Here is a 27,397-nt window from a genome sequence, read left to right on the forward strand (position 1 = left end):
CTTTAATACATGTATTAGCTATTTTTATAAGTGGTATCACTCGACTATCAAGCCGTTCGTGAAAGTTGGGATTGTCGGTTCGATGTTAGTGGACTGAATGTTAAATTGTGGTTTTTGGAACACCACAATTTCTGAGAGCTTACTTTTTTTTTGCGCATCATTCGTCCTTTATTGGCTTGAAATACTTTTAACAATGTTACGAACGACCGTTTCTCGTAAATAGTACGTATGTTTGATTTAGCAAATACCGCAAAACCTTCGCTCTGGTGAAATGCAGTTCCAGGCTCACCTTATGGATAGCGCTGCAGCGTGTTCTTTTGTCGCGTGAGATCACAACTCCGTCATAAGCAAAGGCAAGTGTATGAACCAGTAGCGTTTAGCGACTACTCCGAGCTATATACCTATTAATACACGAATAAAACGCAATTCCTTATTTAATAGAACGTCCACGTGTAAAAACACATTCTGGGTTTTTTTCTTTTTTTTTTTTTTGTATTGTATATTTATGTTGGCTGCTTATGGCGTCATCTCGAAACAGAAGAGTTCTCTGGGCCCTGGCGTTCATCACGTGGGTTCGCCTCAGGCACGGAGGAAACGGTAGACGACGCTGATGGTTGTGCCTTCGACGATGTTGGCGAACGGTCGTCGTCCGCGGTACTCGAACTCGGCGGGACTGGTTACGTCGAAGACGTGGAAGTCGAGCCACCGCTGAGTAATCACCTGCAATGCCGAAGACATCGAATATCGAGCGGCATCTCTGCACCGCTTAGGAATATTCACGTTCCTTGTGTAAAGTCAAAGGCTTTAATTGCAACGTTTACGAAAAGACAAAAAAAAAAAAACTTTTTTTAATACTTTTTAAAGTCATTTGTAAATGCATGCGACGATCTCACCACCTCAAACATCTAATACCTCGATTCACTGCTCTGGTCGTACGTGTTCTTACTGCGAAATAAACTTCCGTGCTTACAATGTCATGCCATGCGGAGCTCTCCGCGGAAGAATAACAAGAATAATTTCTGCAGCCGCTCACAGTGTCCCATATCCCAGTGTCGGCGACGCGCGACGGAACGCACTTTCGTTTTCTCAGACCGCTCAGCAGGTCGTCGCGGTCCGTGGTCTGCTCCTCGTGGTCGCCAATCTCGCCTTCGTTTCCCTCACGTACGCGGAGCGCAAGTTTGTCTGCTTCTTTAGCAGGGGTGGTGGTGACGTGAGAACGCCGAGCTGTGATTGGCTCTGGTCGGAGGATAGTGGGTCGGCCTCAAGGCAGCTCGCTTTGACCCATCATCCTTCAATCATCACCAATCAGAGCTCGGCGCTCTGACGTCACCACAACCCGTCCGAAAAAAGCAGGCGAACTTGCGCTCCGCATAGTGTGGGCACTGCGCATGCGCCGTGTCGACAACAGCGCCACCGCTGCGGCCTAACGCCAGGGCCATGTGTCGGTCTATAGCAGTTTTTACCTCTTCGACTCTAAAGCGTCCCATAAGCTGCTGATTGATGGCAACGTGCTTTGGACTGCGTTCCCGGTGACTGGAGTTAATGTAGTGTTGTAAGGACCCGCCGTCAGGATGCGCCGATAAGCGACATGGCGGCCTCACACTCACATCGGTGACTACGTGCGAGTTAAGACTGCAGATTCCGGCGAAGCCTCGGTCCCTCGCATCGTGCAGCATGTTGGCCACGAGCACCTGCACAAGGGCCGCGTTGTCGGCGGGACTCGTCTCCATGGACGTTCCCACCATGAAGCAGAGCAGCATCCTGTGGCCCCCCGTTCGCATGGCCTCCCGCAGGGTGCCCTCGAGCTGCTGGTGCATCTCCATGATGGCCCTGTAGCCTTCTGCCAAGTCATCCGACGCCTGCAGCGGTTGCACGTGGATCGGTTTTTATCGCGATCGTCTATGCACCAACGAACGTTATTATAGATCAAGTCGTTTGTGGAGCTCCCGGGGGGAGGGGGGGGGGGGGGTTCTTTTCTTTCCCCCTTAAGTCCGCCACCCCTCCTTTGAAACGTCCTCTAGATTCTAAAGGCTTCATTTATAACAATTAGTTTATTTCCCTCAATTATGACAGGGGGCCCAAAAGGGAAAAAACGCTGGACTAAACAGCCTGACTGGTCCTTGGTCACTGGTCAACAGCAAGCACGCCGAAAATGTACAAAAGACAACCTATACGGTAGAATCATCGCACATCTATGGTTGATGTGCATACCAGCAATAGGTTCACCTAAATACAAAACGTGAAACTAAAAAAAAAAATCACATACAAAAAAATAAGCGCATACTTTTGAAGTTAAGCTGTCAAAATCAATATTATGAATTCAAAACTATTTAAAAAATATCAGAGTGGAATTTACCATTTGATAGCCATAATTTGTTTGTTGCGCGGCAATCCTCCATTTCTTTGCAATACGTGTAGGGTACGATAAGGAAGGAGTCTTCCTAGAAAACCCAAGCCCCTTATTCATTCGCTCTTAAAACTAGCACAGAGACTCTGCAGGTACAACTTGTAGATATTAATTATCTTGCAGCTCTGAAATAACTTGGCAGAATGGCAGTCATATGGCACATTACATAATCCTCAATATTTTATTCTGCAGCATACTCACTTTTTCTTTTCAATATTAGTCGTTGTTGATGTGCCCCAAACCAGATGACAATACATTAAAACTGCATTCTTCTGAGACACTACGGTGAAGCGTCATCTAGACGGCGTGCTTCGAAACCTGCGTAATTGTAGTCACCGTAGCAGCTGTCCCCCCAAAAAACGGTGGCGGTCAGTTCCGTAACTGAGTTGATCTAATAGCAATGAGTGCAACTGGGCTTTCTGACATCACACCACAGAGGTGGCGCTGCTGTCGAAACTGCGCATGCGCAAAGCTTCCCCTCACTCAAATAAGTTTTCTGCCCACGTGCTGTGTTCCAATCTGGTGTTGGCAAACGTCGGTTTGTTTGTAAACCGCGCGTTAGTGTTTAGTTATAGAATATAGACTATTCTAGTACTCGCCTTCTGCGCGCTGCTATCTTTGTCTACTGGGCTGTGTAACGCGTTCTGAGCATGCGCACTATCTGTCTTGTGCGGAATAGCAGACGCTGCAGTTGCACCAGCCCAGTGACTCAGTATTTTTCGTCTGGGTGACAAGCGACGGTATACAGGAGCTCCTTGAAAGACACGGAGCCACAGCGAAGATACGTCCCAAAGTTAGTGCTATGCGTGAAGCAAGTTCGTCTGCTTTTTTGCGGAGGGGGTTGTGGTGACGTCAGAACGCCGAGCTCTGATTGGCTCGATTAAAAAATGTGGGGGGTGGACCTGAGGGTAGCTAGCATTGAGGTCTACCCGCTATACTTCCAATCAGAGCCAATCAGAACGCGGCGTTCTGACGTCACCACAACCCCCTCCGCAAGAAGCAGACGAACTTTCGCTTTGCATGGAACCCGCCAATTCGCCTTTTGCGTTGCGCTGTGGCGACATCCCACGGGGGCGACGAGAAACAATATAGTTGGCCTCGAAGTGCAGACGGCGCACGCGCAGTCGGACCTTGCGAAAGGCGATCGCCTTTTGCGTTGCGCTGTGGCGCCATCTGACGGGCGCGACGAGAAACAATATGGCTGGCCTCCAAGTGCAGACGGCGCACGCGCTGTCCGATCTTGCAAAAGGCGAATTCGTTATGCTCTACGGGAAAAGGCAAAGTGAAAGAAAAACGTGTTCGTTCTTGTTTAGGGAAAGAACCATACGCGCGAGCTTTTTTACTTTTGAAATACTATATCTTCCGCGGGAACATCTGCGCAGCGGAAGCATGCACCAGCCAGGTCTGCCAACTTTCACTGGTGGCCTTTGCCCAGACTAAAGCGAGGCAGAGAACAGTTGGATTTTGAGACAGTGCTCCTAAATCTATTGCGGCGTCGGTCTGTCGTCCTCTTGTCACATCAAAGCGGTGCCAACTTGACCGCTTTCTTCAGTTGGACAAAATTTTTGAGAGCCGTCCAGAGATGTCTCAAACCTGTAGTACTTGAAAGCATGCTTCTTTATCTTGATACGAGCCACACTCCAAAGCCAGACATGAAGCGACTTTATGGCGAACAGAATTTCAGAAACAATATGTATTCGTGGACCCTAACCCTGACCACCGGACTCTAAACAGTAGATGCGAAATCGGCAAACAAATTTTTGAAGCAGCCTCCCAATACGTAAGGAAACATTTCTTAACTTCGAGGCCCCCCTGAAGTTCTTGACACGGGAGGTAGATCGCTCCCTGTAGACGATTTCTGCTCATGTCTTTTCGTCAGTAGTTTGTTTGACTAAAAGCGCATGGAGAGGCGGTTGACCCCCGGTAGCAAAAAGATAAGCCCTGTGCGGAGGAGAAATCAAACTTCCCGTCTGTTCCGCCGATTTAAGGAAGCGACTTTTCTGCTGTCTGGACAAGTATCACTCCAATCAGCAGCAAAAAATGAGCGAACCACCTCCTCTGTTAATCATTCGCCATTAATGTGGTGGATACGAATCAGTTGATTTCGGCCATCCAGTATAAGGCCCTCACTCCAGAAAAGAGTGCTCCGGGCTCGCTCCAACAACAACCATATGAGCTAGGAGCTGCGGAATTAGATTGAGCCCATTACACAGAGTTTCAACTTACGATGGACTGCAGCGAACGCTACAAGCCATCCCAGCCAATACAATGCTCTGAACACATCACGTTACTGCGGGCTTCGCGGCCCGCGGTCTGCGCCCCTTCCGAAGATCACGTGACACTCTCGTGGATTAGCTCCGATGGTTTGTAGCGTCTGTTGTGGTTCATTGTAATGGCTGGTTCGCACACTTTCGACTGCTTATGACCGAGTACGTGACGGCCTTTTGGGATATCTTACGACGAGAGAGCATACTTGCACGCTGGCTTCATCTATGGGCTGGCCCTGGAACTACATTTGACTAGGGCGAAGTTTCTGCAGTATTTGCGATATCAAATGTATACACGTTAAATCTATCCCAAATTATGGCTTATAACAATGACAAGGTTTTCTATTCAACCAAGAAAGAATGGTGAGCAAAAAAAAAAAAGGAGGAAATATACGGATGTTGCAAATGCTTCACGGCTGCCGATAGATGCCGCCAGTCATAAGAAATCACAAAAGGTTTTCACGCACTCGGTCGTAAACAGTCGCAAACGAAGTACAATGATCGTCCACGCACCGTCATTTCAGAGCAGAGGTCCAAGCCGAGTGCCACCGCTGCCACGTGACCACTCTCGTCGAGAATGACTCTGGATGTTCCCTGTTCAACTATTAGAGGCCAGATGTGCTTGAGGGCGCGCATGTGCTGGTCCTCTGTGTTGCCGACGGCTAGGTCCAGTCGGTTCTTGGCCACGAAGCACTTGGCGAGAACCGAGGCCACGCTCTCAAACGACGTGGTCGCGTCCACGAGGGGGCAGCGCATCTGACGCGGTCCTTGCAAGACCAGGCTGCAAGCTGCACGCTCGACGACTTGGGACAGCGGCTTGGACAGCAGGTCGTCCGCGGACACCTGCAATCCAAATGAAAGGGCTCAGGAGCTAGTCCTGTACGCGCTATGAGAAACTTGGAGAAGAATGCTGAAAGCCTCAAGGTAGTGGCTGGAAGCCTCAAGGTAGTGGCTGGAAGCCTCAAGGTAGTGGCTGGAAGCCTCAAGTATAGTGGCCGATCAACATTTCGCTAAATTACGTACTGTTTCTCCGCAGCTCTGGAAGGTAGAGTTTCTTCGCGAAGCATCGGCTGACGCTCTGAGCCTTCCATCTTTTTTCGTGGTCTTCCTACGGTTACGGTTTCAATTAAAATGAGGCCATGTTTGCACTATGAAAAGTGCGTTCTTGGACCGCTTGTCTTTCCAACCTCGGAAATATTCAAAGGGGCGGACGCGATGCGGTGTCTAGAACAGCTCTTGATATCTGTTTTACACACGACTATAGCAAATACGACTCTGCAATTGAACTATTGAACTATTGAAGTTGGCGGATACGATCGTCCGGACATGTGTTGCATAAAATATTACAACATTGGCGACGTTCTGCTTGACGCCTTGACGCATTATGACGACCCAATGTACGGCGCGTCAAAGACTACCCAGGGGTAGAATGCAAAGTTGACGTTGGTTGAGAATTTTGTAATTTCAGAACGGCAAAGAAGGCAGAAGGAAAGCAAAACAAAGTACCTGATGACCTTGTTTCGTGTTCGTTTAATTTTTCGTGTTTTCTAAACTCGCAGTGGTCTGAAGGAACGGATAGTATCGGTTCCAGGATATCCAAAGTGTCCGAATCGGCCCGAGCGTGCATTGGAACAGACCCACAATCCCCTTCGCCGCGTAGTAGATTATGGGGTTTCCCGAGGTCTATTGTGCATCATCAACTTGAAGAATCCAAGATGGCGTGCACGTCCTTTGCAGTAAAGCGCTGGATAACGAACCGTACAGAAGCGTATTCCCCACTGTCTGCTCTAAACTTTCGTGAACTTTCGATCAAGCAGGTATGCTGTAGCCTTTCTTCACATCCATCAGTGCGGCAGATTCAGCGCTTGACTTACCTTTTAAAAAAAGGTCAACTGATTCCTCATTCGAATAACCTCATAGCGGGCTCGCTCAGCTTTCGCCACACTGCCAGTACAATGCTACCGTATTTATTCAAAAATAGGTCGACATTTTTAATGGACAGGCCTGCGTGTTTACTTTGCTAAGGAACCCACGGAGACCAATCATTAAAGGGGCCCTGCAACAACTTTTTGAGAACTTTGATGGCGGCACCCGGTCTAAGGACGCCGCCATCTTGCTCAGTTGGGGTGCGCTTGGGCGGCCATAATCCGATACGACGCCTTAGCAAGGTTTCGTAATCGGATTATGACGCGTCCAAGCGCACCCCAAACGAGCAAGATGCCGGCGCCCTGAAGCCGGACTTGCAAACGCGTATATACGGCGTGCAGATTCGCATGCTGCTCGCGCACCTTATGCGTTTGTTTACGCCCCCCCCCCCCCCCCCCCTCTCCCCCTCAAATGCTCCCATGTGCTTTTGTTTACGCCCGACATCAACCAATGACGGTGCGAGCTTGGCTACCTAGTTATCGCGCGTTACCTACCGGCTCTCTCTGTTTCCATTCGATCGCCGTGCCTTTGTTTACGTTCCGATGCGCCAGAGACGCATTTTGGATCACTTGCTCGCCGTGTAGTCAGTGACAGCTATTGACCAACACACTGTTTACAAACAAGCCGCGTTTGCCCACACCGTGTGTGGGCACTGCGCGCGCGAAGAAACCATATTCACCCGAGGCGAAGCATCTGCGCATGCGCAGTAGTGACAGCAGCGCCACCGCAGCGGCGTGGCGTTAGAAAGTGGAGTTAATTGGTCTCGAGGAAACGGAGGGTGTGGCATATTGGGTTCGTGCTTCTTGCCTTGTGATTGGTTCTTCGGCGATCTGACTGGCAAATAACGCATTCTGACTGGTTGCAGAGCGTCAATAAGATGGATGGGGGTTCGGGGGGTGCGCCACGCCCTTTAGGCTGTCAGCGACTCCAGTATGATGACCCAAGCGTATACTCCAACGAGGTAGAGGGGCTTAGAGTGATAAACCGGAAGTTCGGAAGTGGCACCCCCCCGGTTGCCGCCATATTTTACGCAAATGTGACCACTCGTCACGTGACCTCCCAAGAGCGGTGACGTCACAGGTAAGATGGCAGCGCCCAGAGCTGGCGGATGCGAGTTTGTTCGGTGCGCGGTAGCCGTGATGTGCAGCTGCTTTCCGACGACTTCAGGCTTCTTCGTGCTCGCTGACGCAGGTATAATGTGAAAATATGAAGGAATGAGACTTTATACCGTTTTTGCGCAAGATCACTCTGGATCATTTGGATATTAACGCCTGTGAGACAGCATCAGCTCTGCATCGCCGTACCGGTGCTCGGATTCCGGGATGTGTCCGAGGACCGATAGAACTTTGAGTGCTTTTAACATGAAATTTTCGAATTCTCTTAGCTTTGTTTCAACGTTGAAATATCTGAGAATCTACGCGAAATGTATACGTCGCGTTAGGGCCTAAGGGAAGTTGTTTCAGCCCTCCGTCACCGAACAACCATAGCAACTTTTAGCGAGGAAGCTCCTGCGATTCTTTTGTGCTAATCCACGATTCTACATTCGATCGCTTTTCTTCCTTTTTTTTTTTGTGTGTGTGTGAGTGCGAAGTGCACCCTTATTTTCAGCTACGAGCATACTTGGGTAGTAATTCAATTACAGTAATTAAATTACTGTAATTTAATTACTTTTCCTAGTAATTTGTAATTGTAATAATTACTTTTGGCTGAAAGGAATTGTAATTTAATTACTTTCTAGCATCAGTAATTGCTAAATTTCAGGCACAATTACAATTACTTTTGCAAGATTTTGCGGCGGTGGCGCTTTTCCCCCCTGGCCACGGCGACGAGAGCACAACCGAAGCAATAAAAGAGAGAGTCTCCCAACCTGCTCAAAAAAAGGGAAAAGGGAGGCTGGGATAGAACGGAATGAAGGATTTTGTAGACTGCAAAACGATTTAATGAAGAATTTCAGAAATAATTTGATAAATGAGGGCTTCATTCGCGTCCGTTTTCGTTCCTGTCGTAGTTGAATCTGACTCTTCGTCTCGTTCGCTTCCTGTTGCTCCTGTTTCTAGGGGTCTTTCTTATTTCTCATTCCCACACGGGGGTATGGGGGTCGAAGTCGAGCTGGTTGGCTCCGATCACATCATCCGGTCGAGGCGGGGAGGTTCGAAGTTTTCCTTACGCGTCTTCGCCGCTAGCATATTCGCTTACATATTTCAGTCAAGTTTGGGGACTTTTTTTGTTCATGTAATTATTCTCTTTTCTTTATGAGTTTTCACGTCTTTCTCCTCTATCTCGTATGTTGGTACCACTAACAGAGGGTCGTGCTACTCTAATATCGAGGCGAAGAAGCGCAGTTTAGCAACAACAGTTGGAAGTAAGGCAGGGCGAGTCGTGTTAATTAGACCTGCTGTTTCTTTGCTTCTTCGCCTGACATGACGATCCTAAATTTATTATATATCTCAGGAGCTTTTTTTTTTTTTTTGGTGTTACCGTGCACTGAATAACCCAGAATCCCTGGCAAGAGAGTTGCTGCTATTGTGACACTAGTTTTGTGGAAGCGACCGCAGTTCGCGTGCTACGGTTACCCACATCCGACATGTTACAAGTCCACAGACAGGGAGAGGCAGCGAATCATCGAGTTTTATGATACCAGTACTGTCGCATATTTGTTTCCTTGTATTATTTTTAAGTTTATTTTTTGTTGGTTTGACTTGGATACCATTTGCACAAGCTCTAAAGAGATTCACCTCGCACCTGTGAATTTTGTCGCCATTTATTTTTATTTTTTGAGAATATAAGAAATCAGAAGTTCATTACTCCAAACTATTAAGTTCTATAATCCATTTAACAAATTTCATAAAAGAAAAGTACAATGCGTGACATTTATACAGCGGCCATATAACTCGTTTACAGTTATATGGCCCAAGGTGGGTAACTCTCAGAAATAAGTAATTGTAAAGTAATTGCATTACTTTTAAAAAGTAATTTGTAATTGCAATGAACTACTTTCGCGTAGTAGTAATTGTAATTGTAGTTAAACTACTTTGGGGGCTAAGTAATTGTAATTGTAATTAAATTACATTTTGAAAGTAATTTACCCATGTATGGCTACGAGGATGGCGTTTTATTGAGTATGGGGAAGAATAAATCGTTGCAGGCACCTGCTTCAAAGCTATTCGACTTGCTATAAAAACAACTGTTTTGGTGCATGCATAGATTAACAGCGCATTTTTTTCTGTTTTGTAGGATTTATTGCAGCTATACTCTTTTCCATCAAGAGTGCATTGTATTAGTCGGTCAATTATTTAATTGTTCTAATTACCTGGATAAGATGATTCATATTTGTGTTCATCCCTTGCCTGGAGAGCAGTCTTGTTGAAAAATGTTGACTACCATTCCTTTCGGTCTCTTCAATAGACTCTTTTTAAAAGTGTGGGCTGTCTATACTTCGCATTACCGTAATTTGGAAAAGGCCAACCGCCACAGCCCCCTCGAGCCAATCAGAGAGACGGAGCGAAGGTGTGTGACAAATCTGTGCAGACGAGCACTCTGGTGATATGTTGTCATGTGCCTCTCTCCAATGTGTGTATTGACTCACCGAGACCGTAGCCTTTGCCGTCTGCCAAATTCTGATGAAACAAATTACAGTAGCTACTACTGTAATTACCCCAGGCTTTCAGACTTTGGGCATTTGTTCGACAAGAATGTTATGTCCGCCATCCCTGTGAATTCGGCTCAGCACCTATTGGACTCAAATGCTGCATTAGCGTTCGACGTGAACTGGGGCCCATTCGTGTGCTTTACGCCGAAAAAAAATGGTGACAGTTGTGTTGCTTGATAAGGTTCTGCAAAGGGTCTATTTTGTCATACATATAGGAAGTGTCATGCTATATAACAATGCATCAACACATATTATTAAACTATATGCTCAGAAGTGTGTTTGTTTTTCCAATTAACAAGTTACAGCAGTGTGCTTTAATGCTATTATCATGTGTGTAGTTTTAAGTATCCTCTCTGCAATGCCTACGAAGGCCCCTGGAAGGAATAAATTAATAACATTTTCACATCACTGGAGTTGGTTTTCGGATGCACCACATGTTCAGGAAAGATTGAACGAGTGCAGCCCCTTGCAAGAAGTCTGCCAGTCTGGTATGACCCCTTAATTAATATTGAAGGGTCAGAGATGGGAGTGTCCTCGTAAGGTCCAGAGCGTGCAGTGAGCAGAATTTTTGGTGTATCGACTCTCAAGGCGTGAAGGCAAGCGGAAATATGTTTATCTGGTTAGTGTATCAAATATGTTTATTTCCACTTGATTACATAATTATTGATTCTTAGTAAATAGTTCCATAACGAGTTCTTTCTGTGACAGTCTCGCGTCAGGCGTTCAGTCGTAGTACCTGTGGACCTTGTTGTCGGATGACGCTCCTGGCACGTCGGTGTTCAGTTTGGTCGAGTGGCAACTTTGACCGACTGATGCTGTCTTGTAATCATACGTCATGTGTGGTTACTGACATCTGATGCACTGAAGCTGCAGGGCTGTCTTCTAATCCGAAAATTTACCTGGTAGTTTTCGGCATCAATGCAGCAAGCTCGGGCATGCATTGCTTACGTGGCTGTGCCTTTTGCTGTACCGTTGACTTTATAGCTGGCAACAATTTTTGTTTGCTATTCAAGTCTGGTGATGCTTGCAGTTCACTTTTGAGAGCAACCAACCATTCTATTCCTTCAAGTCACTCAGGGGCATTCTCCCTCAAAGTTGGAAATTGTGTGCTTCGTGGAGTGGACACAGAAAATTGGTGTCAGCAAATTTTTAGGTATTGTCCTTGGACGACAACTGACACCAAATCCACTGTCACTGCATTGCCGCTCACCTGCTTTGTCGTGCTTGCCTCTTGTTGAGGTGATGGACATGAGGAGCTTCGGGGTAATCAGGGATTTAGAATCTTCGATTCAGCACCTTCGGCATCAGGGACAAAGGTCGCCGAAGGTAATCCTTAATCTCCCGTGGTCGCTCCTCGAGACGTAATCGAGGGTCGTTTGGCACGAACCCTCGCAGACCAATTCATTGGTACAAGCTGCTTTGGTAGACATGGTCGGCTTCATGCAGTGGTAGCAAAGTGGTTTTCGGTCGCACATTCGCATCACCTACGCTTTCCTCGGTGTACTTTGTTGAGCACAGACCTACACACGATGTCGGGAATGCTTCAACGTTAGAGTGTCTCATTGAATTGGCATTGAATACTAAGGGGCAGCCGGTGGCGGTCGTCGTGCCATTGTGGCGTAAGTTGCCCTTGGTTTGTCAGATGCCGCTTCGCTCGCAGAAGTCTCGGTTGAAATACCTGTCAAACTTGTTCCGAAACAATCTCGGCAATCAAAATAAAAGCCGCGCAACTGATGGCAGGAAGTAGCTTCCTGATCTCCTCCCAGACAATGTCGTGGATGCCTGGGAGGCTGGCGTCGAAGTAGTAGCTGGACAACTCGAGTGTCGAGACGCGGGAAGTTGTTCATAGTGGCAGGCTGGGGCATGCAGTGCACATTCCACGTTGGAAGCCTCGGTGATATGAACACTTCGACTGTTGTTGGAGGTTGCGGACAAGGCTGCCGAAGGTGTTGTCCCTCACGTGAGGGGCATGGGATTCTTAGGTTCTTGTCTTCTGTAGCATCAAGGTCGGCGTGGGCGTGGGCGCTCGATCAAGCGCAAAACATCCTCCACGAGTGCGGTGGCGCTCTCGCTGGGGCAGTGTCCTGGACAGAAGCAAGAATGCGGCTCTCTCTCGTTGATGTTGGCTGATGAATGCGCGCTTCAGCTCGATCTTGCAAACTTCCCATGACGTTAAGGAGGATCCATGGTTCTCAGACCAGCGCCGGCAGTTTCTTCCACGAGAAGTATAGGTTCTGCAGGAGCTGGTTGTCTGTAAACCCAATGTGGCGGGCGACACTCTCATATTGTTCAATCCAGTCCTTGAGGTCTTCATACAGCTTGCGTGAAAAAGCGCGGAGTGTGATTTGCGACGGGCATGCAAACAATGGTGGGAGGGGACACGGTTTGCTGCTACAGGTTTGTCATTGTTGGCTTAGTCAGCTTCGGGTTTTCTGACAGGAGACCGAATTCCGGTGGTTTTTCCTGGTAGCAGCAACTGGCTCGGATTTCAGGTGCTTCGTGGTGTATTTCCGAGGTTACTCCTTGTGGTATTCGGTCGTCTTGCGGTTGTTCTGCCAGGCTCGGGTCAGGACTTTGCTTACGGCTCGACGGGGGTATAAGACGCAGGATAGTCCGCCAGCCGTGTCCCATTATCGAGTAACTCGGCTGAAGAGCCGCCGGGTTCACACAGAGTAAAGGGCTATGGGTGCCCAGCACCTCCACCAGAACATACGATTACAGCTGAGCATGACCTGCAGTGTCCCAGAATAGTGAACATTGATAGAAGATAGGACTGGAACAAGGATCCGTGACAGTATAACAAAACTCGCAGAAGAGAATCTATCCTGACCACTGAAGAAGCTGCATTGCTTTAGTGGCATTCTGTCCGAATAAATCCTCTCCTTCGGGGTTTGGCGACTGCCCTGGACAAACTGAACTGAAATGGATGTGGGACCACTTTTCTGGTAATGAGCCACTGCAGACTGTTGCCACAAAGCGGCGTGAGCTGGGTACGTAACACGCTCGATGAAATGTCCGGACAGCTTGCAATTCGCGTAACGAGTGTGGATGAAACGTTTGTGTTGACGAAACGTGCGACACACCAGCGGGATCAATACCAACTGCAACACCTGTGCTCCGTGAAAGTGCACGTCTACGCCGGAACAATTTCGGAAGCAGCACAGCATCACCTAAAGCATGGCACAGGAACTACCAGCTTGAAGGCAGCTCTTCGGTGCGCCGCACACCTGTGCTCCGTGAAAATGCACTTCTACGCCGGAACAATTTGTAAGCAGCACAGCATCATTCAGCACGGGACGGGAACTACCAGCTTCAAGGCAGCCTTCCGGTGCACCGCACAACCGAAGTGAGCCCTCGGTCATTTGATCGAAGCTGCACCGGCTGCACCACGATTGCACACCGCCAAGCACGACTCACGCAATTTCCGTCGCTAAACTGTGTATCCAAATATATTGCACACGCTTCACTGCAAACCTCGAAGATTCCGATGGTCAACGAGAGCACAGAAACGTCGCCTTAAATTTTATCCTGGCGGTATCCGAATCAATCTGAAGTCCGAGCAACGTAGGTCAGATTGTCTCTTCCGTGGCAATGTCCCGGTCGGTCACCAGCGAAATGCACACCGCTTCTCCGTATTTTCACGTTATACCTACGTCAAACACCACGCTGAACTCTGAACTCGCTTTCGACCTGCCTCATATGACGGCTTCCGCGTCTGAAATCAAGTCGCCGAGACGAACGACGACCAACAAAGCATCCGACAAGCTCCGGCCCAGCTGGGGCCAGCCGCTGCATGGGCGCTGCCATCTTTCCTGTGATGTCACGTATTTGGTTTGGTCATGTGACGTGTGGTCAAATTTGCGTACAATGGCAGCCACCTTATGGGGGTCACTTTCGAGTGCAGACCGGAACCCCGGTTTATCGCTCTAAGCCCCTCTACCTCGTTGGTATACTCGCATGCAACACGAGAGGCCACGCAGCGTCTTTCGCGGTGCTATTTGAAGGATAAAAGCGTTACTGCATGTGGCTGCGAGTTGCAACTGTCTTGGCGTTCAAACTAACAAAAGAAACAAATATAACGCGTGTGTTTTTTAAGCTGTCCCCAATAATTCATTCTAAACGGTATTAAGTGAATGCACGAAAATTGTTCCACCCCTTTAGAGCTGTACACGCGCATTTTCACCCCCTACAGAAATGCCACAAGTGTTCTGCGTAGTACTATTATACTACTATAATATTAGTAGTCATCAGCAGATATTGCGTGTCTATATTAGGTGGTCTTCTATTGGTTCCGACTGTTAATTAATTGGGTGATGCGGTGATTTTATTGACTGCCCAGTGATGACGAGGTGATCGGTGGTGACCGTTAAATGTTGTTTTGTAGGTTCCAATAAGGACGGCCAAGAGTCGCTGTGCGTCATCAAAAATGCTACCGGCGCTTGGATGAGGTAAGGGTGAGGTAAGTCTCACCGGACGCCATATTTGAGAGCGATGTTTAGAGCGCATGCTCAGAACGAGCTCACATTAACGGCCTGCTAAGACAGGCAATCTTGAGGGCGCGGTGTGCACGTTACACAGGAACTGCGAGGTTCGCCGTCCGTCAGCACGCGCTCATCAGCCGCGCACACAGCTATGGCCGCCAGTGAATAGGAGAAGATGCCGAACCGGATCAGGCGCCGATCGGCCGCCGCGATTGGTCGGCCCCTGCTAGGACTCCGCAATCTTCCGGACGCGTGAATCTAGGTGTTCACCGCACGTATTAAAAAGTATGTTTAGCTGGTCTCGGCGCACCACGAAGGGAGGGAATTTTCGATCGGTCTTTACACACGTTTGTAAGCAACCACGCTTCGAAACCTTGTCTCGCGACCGTGGCTGAAAGAAAAACTTTGTCTTGGGCGCCACTTTGACAAATGTAGGCATGCCTTGGGAATCATGTCCACCGGTGGGTCCGGTGTTGGGGGGGACGCCGACATGGTTTGACCAGAGGAAGATTGGCGACCCCCTCGACGAGAGAACGACGGGCTGGGGGAACTTTTTGTTTCTTTTTGTCCGATCCCTTAAATTTCACCCTGGCGATAAATCTCCCAACCTGCTGATATATATTTACGGAAATGCGTTAACTTTAGAGAAGATGAAATATATTTTTTTTTGCTTTGTTTTTAGGCTAGGTGACGCAAGCTGCCGCCCGTTATAAAATGTGCAGCCCTTAATATCCATCCATCCATTCATGCTTGACTACCAGACAACCTATCTTCCGTCTCACACTAAAATTGACTGGAGCCCAAAGGCTGGCAAACAAAGATCTAAAGCAGCGGTCTCCAAACCCCGGCCCGCGGGCCAAATCCGGCCCGCAGAGGTCTTCCGACTGGCCCGCAGCTGGCCGCGGTACTTCCAATGGAGCCCTCCTCGCGGCCCGCTTCCATCATGGCCCGCTGTTACAGGCGCAAAAATAAGCGCGCGCGCAAAAGAAACTGCGCCGCAACGCGGACCAACCGCGAAAACAGATACCAAAAGAAGCCAGAGAAAAATGGTTATCATAAGGTGTGTCGTCTCGTCATATTATTAATCGGATATTGTCAACACTAGCATCACCATTCCAAGTCTCCTCTTTCTAGCTATGTATGTTAAGTTCTTTGGAGTTCCCGTGCATATTGGGCTTGCTGTACTGCGTCGTATAGGTTGCATATTGTCAGCATCAGTTTTATAATTATCATTGGTATTCTGCCCTGTTAGAGGCCAAAGTTCATGAACTTTTGTTTATGCCTGGTGAGTTTTCTGGGTCCGAATGATTTCGCGATGTCATAATTAGCTAAACATCGGATTTACAAATAAAGTGGTTGTATTCATCTACCTTCTATTATTCTTTTTTAATCTCTACTCTCAATTTTCAACTTTCAATTTTACTTGTTCTTTTTTTTAAATTTATATTCACTTATTTGTTTTCTGGCCCTCGAGGCAGCAATAGATCTCCAATCCGGCCCCTTAGCCAAAACCGTTTGGAGACCCCTGATCCAAAGAAAAAAAAGTTCCTTTCTGGTGAAAACAGTGTCCTCTGAAACAAATTGTAGTATGGCCAAAAAGATACAAATAACAACAGCACTGCCGTTTAATTTTGCTGCCATGCTCTTGTACATTGTTAACTCAAAGAATAAAATATTTATTTAAAACTAAATTTAGGGTTTGACAGAAAATATTTTTGTTTTCCTATATAGCCATTACAATCTAATTCAGTCCAATTGTGTGTGTGTTTCACGTGCATGGTGGAGCTCCGCGTTTTCCGCTTGGACGTTTTGTCGCTTCCCCAGTGGCCAGCGATTCTGATCGTCCGGTGTCTTGTCAAAAACTATTGACCGATTGCGTGATCTGCAAAGTTCAGTGCATCGCCAACAACTTCACCGCAAACTCGTAACTTGCATCGATAACCCCGATTCGTCAAAGCTCGGGTTTACGTTTCTGACATTCCTGCTACAGAATCGCATATATGGTGTATGAAAACGCACCTGGAATATGTCAGAAGCTATTAATATCCCCTAGAAGACGAAACCGTTCCGGAGCAGTGATGCACGCGTTGGAGCAATATAGCACGTGGTTTCTATCTCTTGTGATTGGACCCGGCGGCCCGTAGGTTTGGCGCTTGGTCTATCTATTATGGATGACAGAGAGGATGCACATGCCAGCAGCGGCGACAAGGGGCTGTGCTCCCACACGTCTATTGGTAGTCCGTCCACAGCGGCTCTCACCTGGTAGCCGATGCGGCCAATCAGCGAGGCCGCGCTATGGCACGTGACTGAGCTGGCGCCTTGGTTCGCGTAGCTTTGAGACAGGACCAGCTCAGAGACTCGCTTCCGCAGCATCCTGGCGAGGGCCACAAACACGTGGGCGGCCCGGTGCTTGTTCAGCTCTCCGCAGGCTTCCAGCTTCATCAGGGCATCGCCGTAGTCGCGCAGCAGGACGCTCGGCTCTGGTTGCTTGGCCGGAAGCGGCCCCAGCGGAAAGATTCGCGGGATCCAGCGCCGCGGAAGCTTTGCCGTCAAGGGCCTCAGGAGGTCTCCTGGAATGGGACAGTTCGCCAGAGAATCGTACGTCACCCTCACTTCGTATGTCTAGCCTGCGTTGACGTCACGTCAGCCGCCATTTGGAGCCATTTTGACGAGACTCTGAGAGGAATAACTCCCCCACTAGCCACACCCGTACGCAGTGGAAGAAGAGAGTGGTGTCCGAACGGGCACCGCCTCGCCACAGAGCAAGTGTGGCAAAGGTTCGCTCACATTTCTTACAAACGCTGTGAGATGGCGCAGCATGTAAGGAGCCGATGAGAGCCAATCCAAGAGCTGTCCTTACTCACGCACACGTTTAGAAGACCGCACGGCGTGCGACCGTGCTTGCGCGAAGGCCCCAAAACGGGCTGTGCTACTGCCGAGAGATACACGAAGCCTAAGCAAACTTTTCTCACCTTTGCTGGCCTTGTTCAGACACCTCTCTTCTTCCGCCGTGGACTCTACACACTGGACCTACGTGTTGACCCAGGGGGCGGTGCCAGCGCCCGACTCGATACTGAGGTCCGTGGTCACCTATGCTGAGAGCACGGGCCTCTTTCACTTCTAACATTTCATCAATGATATCTCACCACCATCGCCACTGTTTGATCATGCTAAATAGTAACCGTCCAGCAGCACCCTGTCGTTCAATAAACCTTTATTCACCATTCTGGCGTTCTTTAGCCCCAGGGTGGTGAACAGGAGGCGCCTCCATTGGGTCCAATGACCCGCTCGACCTTTTTCTTCATGGTGGATACGGTTGCCAAACCGCTTGTTTTGTACTTCATGTTTTTATCTTTCTCTTTTTTTTTTAGTTTTTTTTTAGCAATCACACGAATAAATTACGAAAAAAATGCATATAAAGATTAATAAAATCAAATTTTAGGTTTTCGTGCGCGTCACCATCGAAGACCATAGTACTTCAAAAACAAGAGAAGCAAGTATCATAAAGTGTACCAAAATAATATAAATAGTTTTCGCCATATTCAATTCACTTAAAACTGATTTCAAAAGACGCTTTTAAAGAAGCTGTGCTCTCCAAGAATAAAAATAAAATAGCTCGAGGATAAACGACTATAGGTTTGCAGCTAACGAGGCTCATATGGAGTGGTACACACCCATGAAGTAAACGAAGAAAATGGGTGCGCCGTTTCTCATGAGATTTTGAGGAAGCCATAACTGTGAGGCAATCTTAGGGTTTCCACGCCTTGTTCACACGTCGGTTGCTCTCCTTTACTTAAAAAATAAGTAGCTGTGTCGGCAGTGGCGTCACTATAGGGTCAGCGGCACCCAGGGCAGCAGCCCGCTGCGACCCCCCCCCCCCCCCCCCCCTCCCTTTCTCTGCACAGCTGCACCCCCCTGAGCGCTGCACCCGAGGCGGTCCGCCCCCCTCGGCGAGAACAATACGTAGGAACGACCACCAGCATGATCCGATGACTTCATGTCCAAGCCGTCCATGCTGGTGGTCAGTAGTGTTTTTCAGTGGATCGTTCCGATGACTCCGGTAACGATACCCGGTACTCCGCCGCCGCCTTTGCGCGTGTATATCGTATCGTTATCGGGGGCATCGGAAGTATTGAAACAATCTACTAAAACTCTCTATTGATGCCTATTGTTCTTAACGAGGAGAACAGATTCGGTGGTCCGGAATGTGGCTACCAGAACGGCAGCTGATGTGACGTCATGTGGAAGCCGTGTGGCAAAGTTTTACTTCGCCTTATACTCTACGATGGACTACAGTCAGAGCTACGGGGCGCCTGGTCCAGTCATGGGACACTTAGAGAAACCAAGTGGTGTATTCCTACGACCCTTGAATCGTTGCGCCTCTCTGATACGCACGCTAGATATATGTATACGACGACCTAATTAGTGGTTGCTCCTGTAGGCCCCCAACTTTGGCTATAGTCTATCGCTGAGTTAAAGCCAATTAAATATAGAAACTACTTCTCCAGGCGATCACCGAAGAAGACAGTTCAAGTCGATTGCAAGGTATAGCTCAAGGGAAGTTGATACTCCTCCTGTAAGTTACGATGATAGTTATGCGAAGTGTAATATTACCTCAAACCTTACTTACTAAGTCATACGTTTACATTCACTAAAAAATGCAATTTGTCTTTTTTTTTTTTTTTGCTCGACATTGCCAGGGACACGAGCCTGAGCGTGCTGCTTTTTCAAACACTTTAAACTATTGTAAGTGCCTGTGAGAAAGAAAAAAAAATTCCGCTGATACGTTCCTGTACCTATTTTTCACAGTGCTGAACAGAACTCGTTAAATTGACAATAATAATGATATCCAACACACCTTTTCTTCGCAGATTTTACCTCAAATAAACTCACCGTTTTACATTTTGTTCAGGGAAGTATTTTCTCAATAATTTTACGTGACGGTGCGTTTTATAGCAAATGCGATTATGTCTTAAACTCACTCGTTACAATCGCTATATTGGTGTGATATCTGCATTAATGGCTGCTATATTTTTGAGACAAACTCGCTCAATTACAATATGTAATTTAAGTAACTTAGATATCTCATTTATGATCATTTCGCACTCTATCATGTGACCATGAAGCGGACGTGTCGTATTAACTGACGCATTAAAGCAGCAAAAATATTCAGCCTTCCGAAGTCCAGGACCGATTGATATACGGTGGAATGAAGGCTGTACACGTGACTAACCCGATGTGTCCCCCGTAGTCGAACTCCAGTAGAAGGCAATGAGTGACGTTATTGGCTGGCTAAGGCACTCCCAGCATACCACTGTCCCGTCCACACCAGGAATGGCGGAGATGCACTTGGAGAGTACGGACAAGTCCACCTGCGAAGACACGTACGTGCACAGTGTATCTCGACAGAAAACACACGATTGGTTGCGAGTAGCCGTATACTTTAACAGAGAATAGAACCTGATTACGAGCGAAATCAGTTATCAAAAAAGTTGCAACGACCTTTATGTCTAAAATTCTATAATGCATAAAATGAGGTATTTAAAGAGTTATCGTTTCAATTTTTTAAAACAACCTAAACGGTCGTTTTCAGCGGAAAAAAACTATATCTTTTATCAATTTTCCTGATGACATCAGCGAAGAAATGAAATAGGCGTAAACGTCACTTGAGGTAATTTACCTGTTAAATTTAAAGGGGCACTGACAGGTCAACAACATATAGTTTTTTTTTATCATTATTCGATATGATTGAAAACGATACCTTGACATTATCCTCAAAATTGGGAACTTGAAAACTCAATATTTGTAAAGTAAAAAAAAAAAAAAAAAAAAAAAAAAAAAACAATTTCCAAAAGCCAAATTTGTGCCATTTGGGAATTCGGTATCCGTGAAGTAAAAATTCACTATTTATTTATTTTATTTATTTATAAATACCCTCAAGGCATGAAGCATTATAGAGGGGAGTGGTACAGCAAATACAATAAGTAAAATGGAATAATAATTGGGAAAGCATACACGAAAGAAAATTTAAAAAAAAACAAAAAAAAACAATGGTTACAAATGATTAATACACTTTGATACTATATTGTCCACTAGCCTGAAACCGGCAAACACAACGCCTTCTACTAGTACAGTTAAATAATCAATCAGATATATTTTTTAAGGCAGATTGAAACAAATCATAATTAGTAATAGTGGCTATCAGAGAGGGAAGGTGGTTCCAGTCACTAGACGTACGTGGGATGAATGAATAAAAAAAGGAATTAGTGTTGCATGAAATGACTCCTACTTTATGTGGGTGATCCATCCGTGACGACATGTATGAAGGTGATGTTAACAGTTCACCGCGTAAAGTGGTGTGGTGGAAAATTTTATGAAACAAACAAAGTCGTGCGTCTTTGCGTCGTGACGCTAGGGAAGAAAGACCTAGGTTAGATTTCATGGAGGATACGCTAGCAGCTCGTTGGTAGTTAGAATATATAAATCGAACCGAGTTATTTTGAATCATTTCCAACTGATTAACGAGAGTTCCGATGCCAGGATCCCATATCGGTGAAGCATATTCTAGTTGTGAGCGCACAATTGTTTTGTAGAACAGTAATTTAATAGAAGTAGGGGCCGAGTAAAAGTTGCGTTTTAGGTACCCAAGCATACGGTTAGCCTTGTTAGTAATGGAGTCGATGTGAATTTGCCAGCTAAGATTAGAAGTAATATGGACGCCTAAATACTTGTATGATTCGACAGTTTCGAGTAGACTACTATCAAGGTGATATGAAGGTAAGTTAGCGGAACAACGAGAGATTCGCATGAATTTGCACTTGTTAACATTTAGTGTCATATGCCACGTTTTGCACCAAGAAGTGATAGCGTCAATATCAGATTGAAGTGCATGCACGTCATTGATAGAGGTTATTTCCCGGTAAAGAACACAATCATCTGCGAATAGATGAATCGAAGATGATACACAGTTTGGTAGATCGTTAATATAGACAAGGAAAAGTAATGGCCCAAGTACAGTACCTTGGGGTACGCCAGATATTACAGGGTGAAGGAGAGAGCTGACTTCATTCGCGGTTACAAATTGCTGACGATGTGTGAGAAAGCATTCAAGCCATTTTAGTATGTTAATATCAATACCTATTTTTTTTAGTTTTAGTAGCAGGAGCTGGTGAGATACCTTATCAAATGCTTTCGCGAAATCCAGATATATACAGTCGGCGGATGATCGGTTATCGAGTATAGATTGCAACTTATGGGTGAATAAAGCCAGTTGTGTCTCGCACGAAAAAGATTTGCGAAAGCCGTGCTGTGCGCGGTGAAAAAAAGAATTTGATTCCAGATAGTTCGCGATATGGGAGAAAAGTATGTGTTCTAGAATTTTGCAAGGAACGCTAGTGATTGATATGGGTCTGTAGTTGTAGGGTGAGTGCTTGTCGCCAGATTTGTGCACGGGAACCACCCTCCCTATTTTCCAGTCCTGCGGGAGCTCACCAGAATTGAGGGATTGCTGAAAAATTTTAGCGAGGGCGACAGAGGTATAGGCTTTCGTGTTTTTTAGGAACATGGGAGTAATACAGTCAACACCAGAGGAGGAGAAAGGTTTGAGAGAGTCAATAATTTTGGCAACACCATCAGTCTCAATCTGCACAGGATACATGGGTAAATACTCAGGGTTACTAAATGAAGGCAAAACGTCAGAAAAAACACACGAAAAAGCGCTGGAAAACACGTTGTTAAGCGTATCTGAACCCTGTTTGTCATCAATTGGTTCACCGTCCAAATTCGTTAGTACAATTCGCGAACTATCAGCCGGGTTCACTACATTCCAAAATTTTCTTGGATTGTTCAGCAACATATTTGGTAATGTGATGGTTAGAAAATTTTCCTTCGCCGATTTGACTGCCGAATTATATTCATCAGCCGAGGTACGATATAGAGACCATCGATGTTGGTCACTAGACGTTTTTGCACTTCTATACATGCGTTTTTTTCGATTGGAAAGGCGCCTGATAAATGAATTATACCATGGTGCTTGCGGATTATAACAGATTACACGAACTGGAATAAAACGGTTAGCAAGCTCTGTCATCTTCGTTTTTAGAAGCTTCCAATTATATTCAACTGAGCGTGCTTCGAACCCGTTTAGAAACGCTTGTAGAAATAAAAACAGTTCATCATTGATTTGGTTAAAGTCAGCATTAGGATAATTACGTATCACTTTAGTTCTATTAGAAAACTTTTTTACAGGAATAGTCACAGAAAAATTTAGTAGAGAGTGATCACTTATTTTCGGCATGTATGTTACTTCTGAGCATAACTCGGGACAAGTAGTTAATACCAAATCTAACAGGTTCGCACTTGTCGGTGTAACTCTGGTTGGTTCGGAAATAATCTGTGTAAAGTGAAAGTATGAACATAACTCAATAAATTCCTGGCAAACAGACGAGGACGAATTTAGTGAAGTAAAAAAAAAAACAATTTCCAAAAGCCGAATTTGAATTTCCCGCGCGTTTCGCGCCATGCAGTGACGTCAAAGATTGAGTCGTCCTGCAACTCGAGTTTCTCTCACGTCTCCGTGTCGTGTTCGCCCGCGTCCCGTGATCAACCGCTCCTTGTGAGCCGCCTATCGCTGTGAGCACACGACGCTTCACTTTCGAGTATGAAGTTCTTTTAGGGCCCTTTCAGCGATCTCAAATTCTTTGAAACGGTGTGAAACTTCGAAGAGAACGCGCAGTGGACTTTTGTGAGCGACGTGAGGAGCCACGTCGCGCCGGTTCTGCGTGGAAGGCTGCCCCGGCGGAGTAACAACCGAAACTACGGTCCACGGCCACCAAATTCAGTTGTTCTGTCCGTTTGACAATTTCCTTTTCGAAGTCTGCGAGGATGAAGGGTACCTAAGAAAAAGAACTTCGTCCGATTCCTCGATTCCCTGATTCACCGATCATCCTCAGTGCTACATGCGTCGAGCGCCGCCATGTTTTCCGATTGCGGATAAGAAGCCAGGAGGTGACATCACGCCGGACTTTGATTTTCGGTATTTCAAAAAAAAGAGTGTAATGCGTTCGCAATTGCGTTAAAAAAAAAAAAAAAACATGTTTTACGAATGCCGTTGTTAAACTCTATAAAAATGTCGCTTTCAAAGCTTCTAAATTTCATAATCGATTACATCACAAATCAAAAGAATCGAGAAGGTAAAAAGCGGGAAAGAAAAACGACAAAAAAAAAAAAAAAAGGCACGTGCGCGCGTGGGTAAATATTTTTTTCTGAAAGTTTATGACTACAACTTGCATCGTGTTTGACAACAAAAAAGCTCGAGGTACGCCTAAACACATATTATGAGTTGTGAATGCGAAAGCATGCAAGCCGCTCGTCCGCTCTCTTTTTCGTCTGCTGCGTGCTTTTCGTCGCCGGTCAGCGCGCGTGCTCCCCTGGGCACGCTGACCTTGGACCATAGAGTTATTATAATGTACGCTAGAGGTTCAACTGGCGCTAGTGTCTATGCTACTTCCGTGACGCAAATTGAAGCAGACAGCAACCAGTCTACTTTTACGGTACTCCTGTGCATTCCTATGGGAATACGCACGTGAATTTTGTCTATTCGCCGTAAAATAACACGAATAACTTTTGTTATTTCGGTTGTACCGGATAGTATGTACCTTTATTGATATTGTGAAAGTGTAATTGATTGAGTTAGCGCATTTTTCTTCATCAGTGAACGATGCTTAACTTCGCTACATTTCAGTCCAAAACGTGTGTTCCGCAGCAGGTGTAAAAACAAGCGACGATTCAAAGCAAAATTACAATCGAAACGAATATAGAGTGTGTTCAAGGCTCGCCAGCATTCCGGTGACGCTTGTATATTGATAATATGCCAGTCCTGTCACTATATGAAAATGATCCCGTTGTGCATGAGCGGATAAAAACCTTCAAAACGTAGAGAATAAAGTTTGTGGGCTATGAAAGGTGTCTCTTCGTATTGTTCTCTACCGGGCAGCTTTTATCGCGCACTTCTTCTCAAAGATATCGACCGCGCGGGTGATATTTTGAACGTGGAACAAGCAGCTTCGCTCAGGGCAGAAAGAATAAAGCAGTATACTTACTTACTTAAAATCGGAATAGATTACGTGGCCTTCAATTTATATTGATCGTGCATGCACTGCGAGTTACTGATCCAGTGTATACTGCGTAGTTCTTGCCGCCGCTCTTCATTTTCAGGTGTCCTTCGTTCGTTTGGCATCTAGTATATCCCCCATGCTGGAAATCGCCGACGCCGCGTTCGCGCTTACAGTGTCCGACAGTGCACATAAATACACGTACGAAGCCGTTTTAGCACCGTTTTTAATGCGATGAATTCGAAAGAAAAACGCCATAACTGACCAATTATTTCGTCGGCCTGACTGAGAAATGTTCCAAGCTACGTAGTACGTACGAATTATTTGGGATATTTGCTCTTATGATCGAGCGCAGAGAGCAAATGCACTCACTTTTTCCCATAGGAATGCATTACCGGAAGTCAATTTTCGACTGGTTGCTGTCTGCTTCAATTTGCGTCAACACACTAGCGCCACTTGAACCTCTAGCGTACATTATAATAACTCTATGCCTTGGACGCTCCGTGTTAACGGCGCGTTGATGGACACGCAGCGCCATGGGGTGAGCGGTCGTGGAAACTGACTAGCGCAACGGACAAAGGGAGCCCCGTCGACGCGCGCCAGCCAATGGAACCGAAGACGAAATCCATCAGCTTTAGTTTGCTCCTTTGGGATCGGGGAAACTAGGTGCCGTTTTCGCGCCTCAAACTGATGACGTCAGCTCGCTCCATGGGACAGTAAATTCCTTTGTATTAAAACAAATATAACCTTAGGGGTATCTGTGCTTTTTTAAGCGGAAACTAAATTGCCGAATAGGCCACGTGACGTCTATTTTCCCGTTTAACTTAGCGGGGAACCTGAATCAGTGCATAGGTCACATGACGTAAACATGCTTGCTAAATTTAGCGGGGAAATAGAGTTTCTGTGTAGGTCACATGACGTCAGGTCATCCGACGTCAATTTTCCCGCTAAATGTAACGTGAAATGCACGGACGGATGGACAGTCAAAATTTTTGTTAAAACATCTTTCCGTCAGTTTGTGGACCTAGTTATCACCTAAAAAACATAAAACTAACTCTACTCACAGACATAATAAAAGCAGAATGTTGGTAACGTTTATAGCGTTTTACTATCGCCAACTGGCAATGTACTTACGGATGCGCTTTAAGATACGAGAAGAAATACCTCACAGCCGCTCTTCGTGGTCCCATACCTTGCGTCCACCGAGTCTCGGCGTCGTCATGGCGGTGAGCACGAGGTTTCCCTCCGCGTTGACGAAACCCGAGTCCCCCGTACTGACGAGCACATGGTCCGCCTTTCCGCAAAGGTTGATGGACCCAGTTTCTCCTTGCGCGCAGTCCCGGAGAAATTCATCCCTAACAACGACATTGCACAGACCCACGGGCTTTCCGAGCACCACCAGGTCACCCTCGAGTATCGTGTGGCATTGGGGTTCGCAGTCACTGGGGGGACATTGGTACGCGCAGCACAACCCCGCGTGCTCGTACACGTAGACGAGCCGAGCGTGAGGAAGGACGATCCGGAATAGGCGCACCAGGGGCGACGTCAACAGACCTTGCGAACACTTTACCAGGGTCAGCTGGGACAACGGAGCATGTCGGTGCTCGAGCCAGGCGCGCCTCAACAGGGACAACAAGCAGTGTGGGCTGAGTTCGAGCCTAGTCACGGCTTCACGCGACAAGAACTTGAGCAGCGCCGTGGGAGACCGCTTCTGGGCAGTCGTGGGGATGACCAGGGTAGCTCCCGCAGCCAAGACCCCGACGACGTCCTCCCAGAAGCGCGCAGAGTCCACGTCATTGACTACGGCCACCACGTCGTTTTTTGCAGCGGGGTGGGCCTTCCACTCCCATCTGTATCGACTGAGGCACTGGTCGGCCATGAGCAAACATCGCTCTCCTTCTTCGCTGAGGATCTGAAATAGCGGTCCCGGCAGACTGTAGCTTTGAGGAGGTGCAGGTGTCATGACGCAGATGTCGTCTTCGGACTCGGACGCTGAAAGAGACGCTAGTAGACTGCCGATGTCGATGGTTCTAGCCGGCTCGAAGCCCGAGAAGCGACTCTCCGTCTTGCTGTCCACGACTACGCAAGACGGTGGCACCTCGTCCATGACCGCGCCCAGGACAGAACAGGTTGGGGACACGGGTATGCAGCACGCTGAGAGTCGGAGAGTGGCTAGGGCTGCTACGATGGCGTCATCCGGGCACGACACGCAGACGACGACGTCGGTAGGTGCCTTGGTGTCCGCGTTCAAGAGATGGTTCGCCAGATGTCCCGACAGCCGATCCAGCTGGGCGAAGCTGCGGGTCCTCCTGCCACATTGTGTCGCCACTTTCGTATTGGATCGTGTGGTGTGAACATCCAGGACCCGGATGACGTCTTCATAGGTAGATACTGCCATGTCCTCTGCACAAAAATCAAGGAATGAAATGGCATCCCTAGTACTTTTGAAACTTGAGATACTGTAGGTCACATGATGGAGGTATTTATGTTCCCTGTAAGAAACACAAGGCAGTCCCGAGAATCTTATTATTGTTCCCCAACCAATCGGCGGTATT

At 47.0% G+C, this 27,397-nt stretch overlaps 1 protein-coding gene across 1 annotated transcript; it reads right to left on the reverse strand.

Annotated features, from left to right (window-relative positions):
• Positions 1-579: 579 nt before the first annotated feature.
• LOC8037947 lies at positions 580-27,240 on the reverse strand. The gene is made up of 6 exons (XM_029984405.3): positions 26,035-27,240; positions 19,964-20,102; positions 16,990-17,300; positions 5,188-5,517; positions 1,608-1,859; positions 580-720 (listed from the first exon to the last, which is right to left on the reverse strand). Exons 1-6 carry the CDS (start codon positions 27,238-27,240, stop codon positions 580-582), a joined length of 2,379 nt encoding a protein of 792 aa, XP_029840265.3.
• Positions 27,241-27,397: the final 157 nt, after the last annotated feature.

This window comes from Ixodes scapularis, unplaced genomic scaffold (assembly GCF_016920785.2).
Source record: "Ixodes scapularis isolate PalLabHiFi unplaced genomic scaffold, ASM1692078v2 PGA_scaffold13__105_contigs__length_92229423, whole genome shotgun sequence".
Classification (NCBI taxonomy): domain Eukaryota; kingdom Metazoa; phylum Arthropoda; class Arachnida; order Ixodida; family Ixodidae; genus Ixodes; species Ixodes scapularis.